This window comes from Stegodyphus dumicola, chromosome 2 (assembly GCF_044657685.1).
Source record: "Stegodyphus dumicola isolate Sdum_Otavi_A_Nest chromosome 2, ASM4465768v1".
Lineage (NCBI taxonomy): Eukaryota > Metazoa > Arthropoda > Arachnida > Araneae > Eresidae > Stegodyphus > Stegodyphus dumicola.
In genome coordinates this window covers 108,596,639-108,610,286 of record NC_140769.1, presented here as the reverse complement: position 1 = coordinate 108,610,286, position 13,648 = coordinate 108,596,639, and the positions used below count along the sequence as shown (strand labels likewise).

Here is a 13,648-nt window from a genome sequence, read left to right as displayed (position 1 = left end):
AAATTTACTCATAACGTAAAAATTTAATACGCTACCTACGTGAGAAAACAAATCCCGGCTAGAGGAAGTCCCGTTTTAGAACAACAAAACTAAAAATCCAGAAAGGCTATTCCTTGGTGTTCTTTTATTCAATTTATAGTTAAAGAAATTTACTTTCATAAATAATATGATTTTCATCTTTATGTAGTTGAAACGGTTGTTCTCGCTAAATCTCTCAAGCCATCACTAAATTTCAAATGGTAAATTTATCCCATCTCATGAGAAATCCTGTCCCTCTGACAGCAGAACGGACCGTCTCTATCCCTTGGATAGAAACCATCTCTGTCTCCCTAACATAAAAATGAACAATAAAATGTATCATTGCAGGTATAATATCCATAGAGATAAGTCGCATTCTAGTCATGAACATTAGAATCAGACACTGCTTTGTGCCTTACAGTTTAATTCTCATGGAGTGCAGTTAATAGGAAAATTAACATTTAAGAGGTATATGTATTATATAGTTCTCAAAGCCAACAAAGAATAAATATTTCATACTAAAAGTTATTTATATGACCCATGGATTAATTCCTGAATTATTATGCATCATATTTTGCTTCACCAACGTGCCGTAATGGGGCATACTTGCTGTTTTCTGTTCAAGACCTTCATTTGTTAAGATCACGCAGTTAAGAAAATCTGAACTAAATTGTCCTTTATAAGCTGCTTCTTGCACGTTTCAAATCACTGCCCGTTTGTATCTTTGGTTTGAAATGATGGCCGATTCTAAGGAGCAAAAGACTGAGGTAATTTCTTCATTGTTTTAATTTTAAGTTTGTAGCTTTAGTCTACTTTTTAATGTTAAGTACTCGTGTTTAAGATGCACTTTTAAATACAATTGTATCAGTTTCCTATGTTGCTTAGTTTGTACTTCAGTTTAATTGTAATTCTCTCGAAAATATTTTTGTAATGCTGCTTTTCACTTTTAGAAGGGAAATAGTTTATAACCTTGGAGAAAATTATCATTAAATTAGAAATTTGTTTAAATACATTTGAATTGGTAGTTAAACTCACAACGTCTCCTGTATTCTTAGTAGGCAGACTGCATTTAATGCTTGTTTTATAGAAATTAAAATGGAGGCTTAAAGCACTACTCCAAATTAAAGTTAAAAAAAATTGATTTACTTTATCATTCACGTTTCCCCTTTCATAATAACTTCTTCCACATAATTTCGTTCCAATGAGATTCGTATATAGCAGTTGGTTTTAGCAAATATTTGTTTCTCGGAAGTATGCCGATATGGTAAGAAAGTTCAGATTTCAGGATTACGTTTTACTGGCAGGTACCAGTAGTATTTGGATTTCAGTAGCAGGTTCCTCAGTGGAGGTGAGAATTTTGGAGAGGTACTAAATGTTCTTTTAAATTTTTTTTGCCACTGTGTTTTCGCCAATTGTTTTTGAACTCCGCACATCAACAGTGGCGTCTAGTTAGTCATCTCTTAATACTAATACCAAGAAAAACCTCCTAAAACAAAACTTTCAGTGGTTTTGTGAAAACATTATGCTCAATCATTTGAAATTGTATGTAAACCAAATTCTTAAGGTCTGTTGCTAACCGACGAGAAATATATTAAAGTTAAACTAGTTACCGTGATTCAACAGAAAATTAAAAAGAATATGCAATGTATATTTGTAACCCAAGACAGCCAAACTAACTAGCATATAAAATAACTAGCATATAAAATAAATGTTGCAGGGAACCCGACAATCCGCAGCCAGTTATGGATGAAAATAACCGGTGGAAATAAAAACTGACAAACTCAGGAAAGCTATCAAAAATGCACGGTAAGTATTTCACCTCCAGGTGATATTGCTAAGGACAATAAATTAATTCATCAGCGGATGACTTGCACAACCAAAAACAAACGAGAATTTTGATCAAGGTTCATCTTGCTTACCAAAGTTGCTGGTTGCAATTCACCAGTTGTAGTTTCGGTTTCAATATGGACTGAAGTAAACTCGAAGAGCGCTTGAAGGACTTGTACTTCGGCGAATTCAAAGAAAATTTGAAACGCGACTATACTGCGTATTCAAGTATAGGATCCCAACCACTTTAGGAAAACCACTCGTATGTTAGACTTAAAAATTCTGTACCATACGTACTTTAGTTTCAAATGCTTTTATCATCTCATGTGAATAGCTAAAGATACTTTTATAGAAGCTGTTTAAAATAATTTAATTTCTGAAGGATTCCAGTTATAAAAGTGAAGCTTATGACTAAAATCTCAAATTCTGATGCATTTTGTAACTTGCAAATGAAACATCGACGCTAAGAAGATCTAAAATAACATTATTGACGTAATATTTCATACTGAATCATATAAAATGCAGTCAGCCCAACACAGTGCCCTCAATCCCAGTTTTTCGATCATGGTTAAACACTTTTCATGAACACTTATACGCGTGCGAAACGCGCCGGACAGCGTGGAACTTGTATTTATGGTCCCCTCAAAAGTTTATTGTACGTATACCAGTTCTAAAATCGAAATATTTCAGCTGGGACAGCTGCCATATGAATCATAAAAAATTCGGCAAAGCTATAGGAGATGGACTGCTAAACAGGATCAGGGAAATCGTATCCTTAATTCCTTCAGAAGTAGCAGCTCTAGCTCCAATTTGTTTCATAAGTACTGATTATGACTTTTAACAGTACTTGCTCAGCTTTCCAACTTGACGAAGCTGCAATTAATTCATCAGCGGACGACTTGCAACTAAAGGAGCTAATATTTGTCATTACACTTTATACAAAAGCGACACACTCGAGTTCTATTTACTGCTGGTTAACGCAATGTACCTGCGACAAAATGAAAATGTATTCATGATTTTAAAATTCTCCGATGAAGGCGTAAAGCGGTGGTACCGCGTTTATCATTTAAAACCATGTTGATGATTTGCTATCAACTGTTGGATTCTATTACCCATGAAGTAAATGTTGCTAAGATGTTCTTAAGAAAACAATAGTTCGTTGTCTTTATTTCAGTTTACAGCTATCCATCAGACCACGATTTCTCAGTGCTTACCTAAGCAAACTTCCTTATTTTAATTGCCAGGGATTTGAATACAAGTATGCATGAAACATGTACTGTATCAATAAGAATAGTAGTGACGGAATTTAAACTTTGCAAACCTAAATGTAAGTTACAAGGCTTTCGTAACCTATCGGGTATTAATATTATCAAAACTCTTAATGTTTTACATGTGAATTGTTTTTAGATACCTAATCAACAGTGCTGAAAGCAAGGTTTCTAGGAATTTATTTGGCATAAGTGCTAAGACAAAATGAAGGACGTTTATGCTTTTACTGTTTTGGCTTTCATGTTTAAGAACTTCTATTAGACGTTATGTTCAAAATTTAACTTGTGAAAGTACTTTCATCTAACCGAATAAAGTGCAGCTTTACATCAAAGTGTGACATGCATTTTGGTAATTATTTAACACTAACTCCAAGTCGTCACTTAAACTGGTACGAATAAGCATTCGTTACGCAAGCATCAGTTTAACTAACAAATTTATTATAAGAAGGCTCAACAGACCACACTGGAATTTGCTGTTTAGAAGGATGAGACTGAAGAGAGTTACAAGCCAACTGGGTGCATGAAGGTTCTGTGATTTACTTCACGACTGAAATGACTAGAGGACGGTTATCGTAGACCTTCATGAAAGAAGCTATCGGCGAATAAGAAATTCTGTGTGCCTTGACTTAAATCAATCAGCCCAAGGGAAAGAACTGTCACAATTTTCCTAACATGCATTATTTGGTACTTAATCTCCTCGCAAATCTCGTAGTCTTATCTAATTGTTTTGGCGGGATTTTTAATCACTAAATTCTTTTTAGTCCCGCGTTGTTTGGTCTCGCCATCTTTGAATTATCATCCACTGAAAATGATTGGATAAAATATTTCCGGCAATATGAATATCTTCGATTACTTAGAATTCCATATCTTCATGATATGAATGCATATACCGCAGATAAAATAGGATTAGCTGGTGATTGTAATGGCCGCCGAGAAGATGTCAGCGTTAAAAATGGTAACTGATTTGAAACACTTCGTATTTCTTCTACATGCTAACTCTGATTTATTTATGGTCTAAGGAACTGACTTCAATGAAATTTGACGAGACTAATTTCCCATGTTGCGTAATACTATAGTTGATTGTAAGAACTATTTACGCGAAGCATCCTACGGATGTTTGGCGCAAGATTTGTACATTGCGGGCTGATGAAGTACCCATTATTTAAACATTGGAAAATTTGTCATTTATATAGTTCTGAAAACCATTGGTAAATATTTTTACAATTACTTAACCTTCTTAACTACGCATTCTGAAATATATTGCACTGAATAAGTAATGTATTTTATTATTTCTGAGTCTAGCATGGTAGGGTAACATCTTTAAATTTGTCAATAGTCATTCACAAATTCAAAAGTACGATTCTTTCATTTTAACTTGCAAAAGAATCTGCCGTGTTTCTTTGTTAAACTTCATGCTGATTTACACATCAGCATGAATATCTTAATATTAAGAACCCACTAATGACCGTATGTTTAAGACCACCGAATGCTGGAAGTTTGACCTAAATTCCATCCCAGGCGAACTGACTGCTGCATGGTTGGTTTTTATAGTTTTGCCCATGTGTGACGTGAATAAGAAACGGTATGCACTAGAAAGCCCTCTATGGAGACATCGCTCTCCTTACGCAGTTCCTCCCTTGTATGCGTTGTATTCAGATAACTTAGCCTTAATGATTGTTGTCTTATATTACGAAACCCTCACCCAGCTATATACGATTCATTAACTTAGTTACACTTATGACTGAATGTTCCAACGCTCACTGGAAACTGAAATCAAGGAGCACTTGTCCAGAGTAAATCAGTGAAAGGTGCTGACTTTGAGAATTTGGTTAAATTACAATCTGGGATATAATGAATACCACGTTGAGCGCGGGACCGGCAGTGAACTTTCCGTGTGGCCGGCGTCGGTCCCTGATGACCGGCACAGGAATTTGCGTTTGGCTGGCGTCGGTCCGCGGGACCGACAGTATTAAAGTTAAAAATAGTCTCAATGAAATGCGATGAAATTTAGTTTTAATGAAATGTATTGAAACATTCTAAACAAAAATACGGCTTAGCTCGCTGCCGGCTGAACGGAAAGGACAGCAAATTCGGCACCGCGCTCAACATGATGCTGGACTATTTCCTGTGCAATCTTCCGTAAAAGCATATTCAAGGTAAATGGTAAACTTCAATATCTCTCTTTAAGCTCCGCAAATCCGATCTTCAGTGCTGATTTTAGTAATACCATAATCTTGATTATTCTGAATTTGCAATTTCTTTTCTATCCTCCATTTTCCATGCTCTAGTTTCTTTGCGTACTCCTTAAATTAATCCAGTTAATAAAAGCTACTTTAACCAAGAATGAAATCAATTTCTGTTTATGCAACGTAAGTAAATTTTTTAGAGTAAGCCTTTGGCGTACTTGCGTATTAACTCAGCCACCTCGGTCCAGTTTGGTCATTTACAGATCAAGAGGTTAAAAAGTACTTTTCAAACGCAAGTTGATGATTTTCGGAACTTTTTCAAAAACATTTCGAAACTAATTATTATAAGTCTGCAAATATTATCAACGTGTCACGAGAACATTTTAAAATTATAATTGCAGATTATATTACTTTGAAAGGAACACATTTTTCACCATATTCTCTCAATTTTACAGCGCTGTCAGTGGTTTGTAATTCTCTGAAGCTTTAAAAAGAAAACAAACTCAGAACTGTGTATTGGCAACCTACCAGTTTGATCGTTATTCCTTTTCGCGACAGAATATTATATTCCTGAAGTAATTTGGCTGCAGTGTTTTCAATTGGTGTCAAATTTCGTGAACAAAGGATAGAGTTAAGGCAAACATCATGATTTGTCTATAAGAACCATTGAGGCTCATGAGCTTCTAACTCATCGAACATTAGTAGTTTGGTCCAAGGTCCGAATCAAGCGAACGGGCTGGCTGTATGCGCATTTTCATAGTTTACCCAATGTATGATGTGTATACGAATCGGTTTCCTTTAGAAAGCCCTCCACGAAGGCATCCCTTCCTACAGGCAGTTAGCCCTCGAGACTTTGCTGTGATCACATCTCCTGTTAGAACCTGGAATACAACAAAAAGAATACATTCAAAATGGTGATGTTGGTTGTCTGAAGATTATGTGCATGGTTACCACAGCGTCGTACAGTCTGTGAAAATGTGGTGTATTCCATCAAAGTAGTTTCGATAATACGCGAGTACCGCCTTTTCAAAAAAAAAACTCCAATATTCTATAGATTAAAGAACTTGAAAGAATTTTTCGTTTGACCGATTCTTTCAGGTGGTTTAGTCATGCAAAATTAAAATTTGGTTACTCAAAATTGAAATATTTGTCAAGATTCCTTTCATTCTTGCTGTTGGTTTGCAAAATATAATTTTCAGCTCATTTTCCCATTTTTTCTTCGAAATTTTTGCCTAGCGAAGCTACGCAGTCTTTGAAAATCTCACTATGCTGTGGTTAACGAAGTCTAAGCTTATTGGATACTTCTAGTACCTACATACTGTAGTTTCGCTCTTATCACTTATAAGATTTTCTTTCTACAGGATCTACCCTCTGAAGTGCCGAGTCCAGGTGAACAGACCGAACCCGAAACCTCTAATCGGCAAGACAGCGAAGAAAGTTCCCAGAAGACCGAACCCCAAACCTCGAAAGCATCTGAAACTGAACCAGAGTTGGTAGTTGAGTCCACTTCATTCGTTGTCCCCACTCTTGAGACTGTTTCGCGCACAGATGCCTCTTCTCCAGAGGAAGCTGCATCTGGCTACATAAATGCAATAACTCGAACTGCACGAGAAATTCTGCAGCATATCAGGAGTGATTCAGCCTGGTCGGCGTGTATAGGCGGCCTAGCAATTGTAGGTGGTGTGTGTCTTGGTTTAGCGGCCGTTTTCGTAACCTTTGCGGTAACATTGCTCTGCGCCGGCATCTCTCTGCTTTTTGCCGTTTGCACAGCATGTGGAATTCGTTTCTTTATGACTAGAAGTGTTCAGTCATCAGGGTCTGAGCAGATGCTTCTTGAAGGAGGACTGAGGCAATCGCCTAATATTGAAGGTAAGATGCGTAGCCTTCTGAAGCATATTTATAATGTTCTGAAATCAATTTCGGTAAACTATTTGAAACATTCCAAAACGAGAAATTTTAAATATGCTTTTCGATGTTTAAATTGTAGGTGTTTGGGTTTCGTTCAATTAAATGGAAGTCTTGTCAGTTCTTGGTCATGTTGACCAGTTTCCAGGTATATTGACCAAGCAGTTTTTCAGTTTCTCTAACGATTTCCGCAGATACTGATATCGTGCATATACAAATGTAGTTTATAATTTTTTAAACATCTGTAAATTTTCGTTAAATTAAGTTTTTAGCAAATTAACGAGAACATTAATGATAATGCGTAAGTTTGCATTAACGAGTTATTATTTGCCTTCTGTCAAATCTAAATGTGCACTGTATGTGACCTGCATAAGGAGCCACGCAGATTATGCTGTTCATGATTTAAAAGTTGCTTCTGTACCATCTTCAGCGTGCTGTAACTAAAATTTTATCGAAAGTTTGCACAACTGTGTATCAGAACGTGAGCTTAATGTTCAGTTGTATAAGCCGAAACTCCAAGAAATTGTACGTCCTCAACGTTGTTCAAAGTCTAAAATCTGCTCACTCGATTTTCTTAACGGCAAGAGCCCACCAACGGTAAAGTCGTTGAATTACTGCTAATTCAGTACGGGGCTGGAATCCCTTCGAACGGTCTGGCCGCATGGGCTTTTTCGTGTTTTTCCTATGTGTAACATACGTGCCAGTTTCCCTTGGAGAGTCCTTCCCGAAGTCTGCCCTCCTTTTAGGCAGACACCCCTCGTGTACTTTCCATTGAACTAAACCAAAACTTGAATGACAATATCGTAAACTGTCGGATTCTGTTGATGCTCTGAATGTTCACTTGTGTCGGTTAATGTGAGCTACTTCCTAGCTCTGAAATATTTTGGATAAAGAATGACTTTTTAAAAGACGGAATTTCTAATTTGAGCAATCGGATTCCATGCTAGTTCTCAAGCCCGATTTAAAAACCTCAGGCTCTGACCTAAGCGTACTGAGACCTTCAAATTTTGTCAACCGTGTTGCCACTGATGCAAATTAAATAGACTTATAATTGAACATTTTCCATTAATTTATTAAAGCCGACTGTCCGTTTAACATTTACTTTTAAGTATGCCTTCATAATTTTTGAACGGAGAGCACTAACGTTTTCCTACACTGGCCACTCTGAAGGGCGGAAGTGGTGGCCATTTTATTGTGGAGGCCCCTAATAGGCCGCCATTGTTACCTATGAAAGGACGGACAGTTTCAACCATCCCTTCTCCAGTATTCGAACCTGGACCCTTCGGCATTGTTGTCGGCTCCTCTAACCACTGACATCTGGGCGACATGCATTCATAAAATATAAACTTGCACATTTTAAACCAGGGTCTTGATTTTTGTGAAGCAGAAAGAATGTAAAGAATTCTTACTGTTCACTAGAAATCGTAATTCATGAAGGTGGTCCACGTTAATGCAGTTGTATTATTTATCAATTCAATTTCTGAATAAAATGCACAATTAAAACTTTTGCTCTCTTCCAGACGGGGAAATCATTTTTGCAGCAAAGTTCTGCTTCTAATTTTATACTTTAAAACATAGAATTAAAGCATATCTTCACGTATTTTAAGTACAGTAGAATTTTGAGTCTTGGAGCATGTGCTTATTTGCCAGCGTAGAAAACGCTTGATGAGTTTTTCTGCATAGTGCTATAATGTAACTTCTGAAAACTATTTCTGGTTCTCCCAATATCGGTCTTGCAAAGCGTTCTGTACTTTGAATATGTGGCAAGAGTACTTTAAATATGTGGCTGATAGTCTTGCTTCTCTAAACCATGTAAGAACTTGATATTGAACTTTTTCAAGGCAGCTCCTTAAATGTAAATGTCTTGATATAACGCGTCGCGATTGTTTGAAATCAAACAGACGAGAGGAAGAGTAAGGTACTTCGGTGAGTATACTGGCACTCGGCTGGGGGGAAAAAGTCCTGCTCTTGTCAGTTCATGATGGTCCTGAATTGGACCTAACTCTTATTGAAATCCCCATATAGAATTATCCAGATGAAACAAATATCGGGGAAGAAAAATACAAATGCACTTCACATTTGGTTTGAACCTGTGTGTAATGAATATTCTCAATCACCCGTTTAGGAAGGAGATTGTTCATAGTAGTCCTTTAACACGTTGACGCCGGCATAGTACACCGATGGGTCATGCTTGGTTGTTCCGCCCGCCGGATCACTGACCGATGGGTCATGATAGTATATCGAAAAATACGTAGTACAAAATTTTAATTCAGCAGTATACATTAACATTTCAACATTATAATCATTCATTATAAAACAAATAACTTTAAATGTAAGTTCTAAATTGAACATAATAAATTTTTCTGTGCAATTTTTAAAGCTGGCTAAACAAAGTGCCGGCTTGCTCTTACAATTATCGCAATATATTACTTTCTTTGCTCCTTTAGGCTTGCTAAGTGTTTACAGCATTTTTTGCATCGCTTTCTCCCCTTCCTCGCGGATCCTTCGTATGAATTTTAAATGTTTTCCTTTTTGTTATTACTTCACTAGGGGATTCGCAAAACTAACCGAGCGCTAATTCAGAACCTGCGGCCATCAACGTGTTAAATATCTGATATTTTGGGAAGAATGAGGTTTTAGGTCAATAGCTTTAATGTATTATAAATTATATAATTTCGTCTAGTCGCTTTGCAATCTTCATACTGAACTTTAATCACAGCTCCAGTTGTTGAACAGCCCCCCTCCAGTCTCCGTTCGAGTTCCCAGTTCTCTTGGTCTTCAATTAACACTAGCGTGATGGATGCTTTACGTGGGCTAATGGAGCAATTCGGCCCTCGCCAAGAAGAGCCCAGAGGGGAACATCAGCCGCAGTCTAGAAGAGCAAGAATCTATCAAGACCCTCCCACTCAAAGACCTGAAGGTTCGATTAATTAATTGGTTCCTGGTATTAAATCGTGTATGATTTTGTATTGCTGCCTCTATGTATACATTAAAAATTTAATTGCAGTCATATTTGAACGTGGCATCGCCGCTGCTTCGAGTTCGTCGGCTGGACCATTTGAACGTGACGTTGCTGCTTTGGGTTCATCGGCTGAACTATTTGAACTTGACGTCGCTCTTGCTCCGGGTTCATCGACTGCACTATTTGAACGTGACGTCGCCGCTGCTTCGGGTCCATCGGCTGAACTATTTGAACGTGACGTCGTTTCTGCTCCGGGTTTATCGGTCGGACTATTTGAGCGTGACGTTGCTTCCAGCCCAGCGGTCGGACCACTTGACTTTGCTTCGAGCTCATCTTCGGGTTCATCTAATGTGATGGTAGTTCAAGTCGACGTTCACAGAGAAGAGTCTAGCGAGGATACGATTGTAGACCCAAATTTGGGAGATGGAGGAAACGATGAGAAATCCCTAAGTTCTGGAGGTTCGGATGATGAACCTGAACGCTGAATTTGAATCGTCGGACATATGAAACTGGTAAATGTATTAACATAATTTTTAAATCAAATTTTTACTTTTATTCAATAAGCTCTGCAGGAAAGCTTGGTAATGCAAATGGATCTTGCAGTAAATTTAAGATTAATTCTATACTTACGAGTAACTTTTCAGCTATCTAACTTTTAAAAATTGCGTTTGAGAATGCCGATCTCCGGTGTAATCGGCAGAAAGTAAAAGCAGATTGTAGTTTAGAATTTAAACTTTTCCCCTCCCCAAAATGAGTACTTGAAGTTTTAAATTGGTAATTCACATAAGAGTACTAAAATTATTTCACAAGATCGCCTTATTTGTATTAACTACTGAAATCTGTGCGCGAGCGATAAAATCATTGAACACTGGTACTTCAGGTCTGGGTTCAATTCCAGGCGAAAGGGCTGGCTGCATGGGCGTTTGTTTTCCCCATGTGGTAGTTATATATGAGCCAGTTTCCCTTAGAAAGGTCCACTCTCCCATTAAGCAGGCAGCCCTAGTGTGCTTAACGATAAGAGTAAAATTAAATCGCCGAAACTTGCAGTTATATATGAATACTTAATTTAACACTAGCTTAAATACAAGTTTAATTAAAGTAACTAATGGTAATGTTTCAATGAAGACTATTGAAATTGAAGCCCTCCCCTATAGCAAGTGAGGTTAAACTCATCATGAAACTAACATTACGAATACTTTTTACTTGAAAAATATTTTTATTTTCTAGGTTTTGCCGTGCCATCGAGAACTATACTCAAGAATATTTATCTTCCTGTTCCTTTACTTTTTAACATCTTTTTCGAATTTATCTTTAATAATTGAATAAAATAATTTTAGCAAATGTCTACCTTTCTTGGAATATTTTCATATCCACCGATCTTGAAAACAAATTTTAATGTTTAACACAGTATCCCAAATTTTTAAACCTCAGCAGCGACTTACTGGAATTTTGCTAAATATTTTGTATCGAGGAACTAGTCGGAAAAAAACTAGCGAAGTACTTAACGAAAATGAGTGAATTAAGTTTTAGCTTTTAAACCATAGTCGTCCCAGTTTTAATCTCAATATGGCAATACCGATATCTGTGATGGTTACTGAAACCAGATGATACGTCATGTGACCTGCTTTCAAGGGGTCTTCTACGAATTTCATTAAGCTAGTTAACCTCTGAAGGTCCTCCTCGAAGTCATTTCTCAGCTTAGGCAAATAGCCCTGTTTGGTTTGTTTTGGTTAAAGCAAAGCAAACTATCTTTATGCCCCCCAGAAAGAATATTTTGGTTCAAATAATTTAATGCCTTCAAAATTTGGAATCGTATCTTTGTATACTTAAATTCCGGTTACGAGCTTCGATACATTACTAATTGCACTTTTAAAACCATAGATGTGAACTTAACTTATTCCAAGAACAAAACTTATTAGTATATCATAAGACTGAGCTAAAAGAGAATGAGCTTGATATTTGGACTGATCCGGGATTGGGGAGAAATTAACAAGTGCTTTTGTTGCTTATTATGGTATTGGAAAGTTGTAATTATATTTCAAGCGGAACTTCTTGCAAGTTTTAAAACCTGCAGTGAGTACCAAAAAACCCGTATAATAAGGAAATTGCTATATATGCTTGATTGTCTCTCAATTTTACAAGCCCTCTTAAACTCTGATCAACCGGATATTTTGATTCAAGCGACCAAAGAACTGAACTATATAAAAGCCTTCTTATGAAACATTAAATTAGGTTTAACTGGATTAGAACGCATGTCGAGTACTTTCGCGTTGAGAAGGCGGATGTCCTTGCTAAAGAAGCAACTGCAAAGCCCAATACTTCAAAAACGGAAATTCAGAGTTCAAGAAGAAAGGCCATACCAATTTATGTTAAATAATTTGCACAAGAATTGGGATGGACTATGCCAGGACAGAAGTAAAAAAAAAGTATGCATAATTTTTAAAAGTGCAAAACCTAGATCAAGCATAGATGTCGATGAAATCATAAGCGGCCACGGAACTCCCTTTTATTTTAAAAGGTTTGGGCTTCGTTTGTTGCAGACTTCATTCATTCGTCATTTTGTTGGAGACTGTCCTTTCACTAGAGATATAGAAGCAGATAGACTTGAAAACATTGCATTACAATAGTGTAGCAGGGAAAAAATAGGTCAAAATGATGAAAAAATAGGCATATAAGTTTGCACGTGGGTACTGGTGTTGAGTCTTTTTCTATTACCTTAGTTTGGTTCCTAGTCCACTGCTTTCCTTTGATGGTGCGTGAAATCTAAAAAAAAAACTAGGTCTATATTACCAGCACCTTCTGGTTGTATTTTATGACTTCTCTTTCGTTATGTTTTCTAAGCTTTTGTTTTATCGGGGCCGTTGTTTCTGACTTGCTGTGGCGCAGTCCATAAAAAGATCATAGTGCGACGGCAAGTCTGCCAGGAGGTTCAGGCTGCGCCCCCCGCGTATATTTCCGTTATTTAACTCTCAATGTGTTTAAAAAATACGTATTAAAAGTTCTAACGAAAAAGCTATATCGAAAGCGCGATTACTGCAAGTTTGCAGTACGTTTTATTTCTAGGTGATGAATACTTCCGTTACCTTATGTTAAACTCAATCTGATTACTGAATTAAATTGAATACATTTCAGATAGTTACATTTACGATATATTAAATGTTTACATATTTATTCAGAAAGTTAGGCGTTAAGCGAATTTATGTGAAGCAATATTCTTTGGAGTTCTCTATTTATAAAAGTTTGAATTCTTATTTTAACTAAACAGAATCAAACTTGGTTCATGGTTACAAACTGCACGTGGCATATGGGCTCTTTAGTTTTTAAACGGTAATAGGATTATAACATTAGTAAGGATTACTTTATATTGCACTCGTGTCCAAAATACTTTCATGCATGAAATCATGGATTTCTCATAAACTGAACTATATAAATTTATGTGGAATAAGGCATATCATAACACATAAGGAAACAATTTAAGACCC

The 13,648-nt window shown here is 36.7% G+C and overlaps 1 protein-coding gene across 1 annotated transcript; it reads left to right on the top strand.

The window, feature by feature from the left end:
- Nucleotides 1–739: 739 nt before the first annotated feature.
- Nucleotides 740–11,507, top strand: LOC118193959 (uncharacterized). The gene is made up of 5 exons (XM_035365129.2): nt 740–785; nt 6,661–7,168; nt 9,924–10,124; nt 10,212–10,678; nt 11,394–11,507. The coding sequence occupies exons 1-4, from the start codon at nt 753–755 to the stop codon at nt 10,649–10,651; spliced, it is 1,182 nt and encodes a 393-aa protein (XP_035221020.1). The 5' UTR covers nt 740–752; the 3' UTR covers nt 10,652–10,678; nt 11,394–11,507.
- Nucleotides 11,508–13,648: the final 2,141 nt, after the last annotated feature.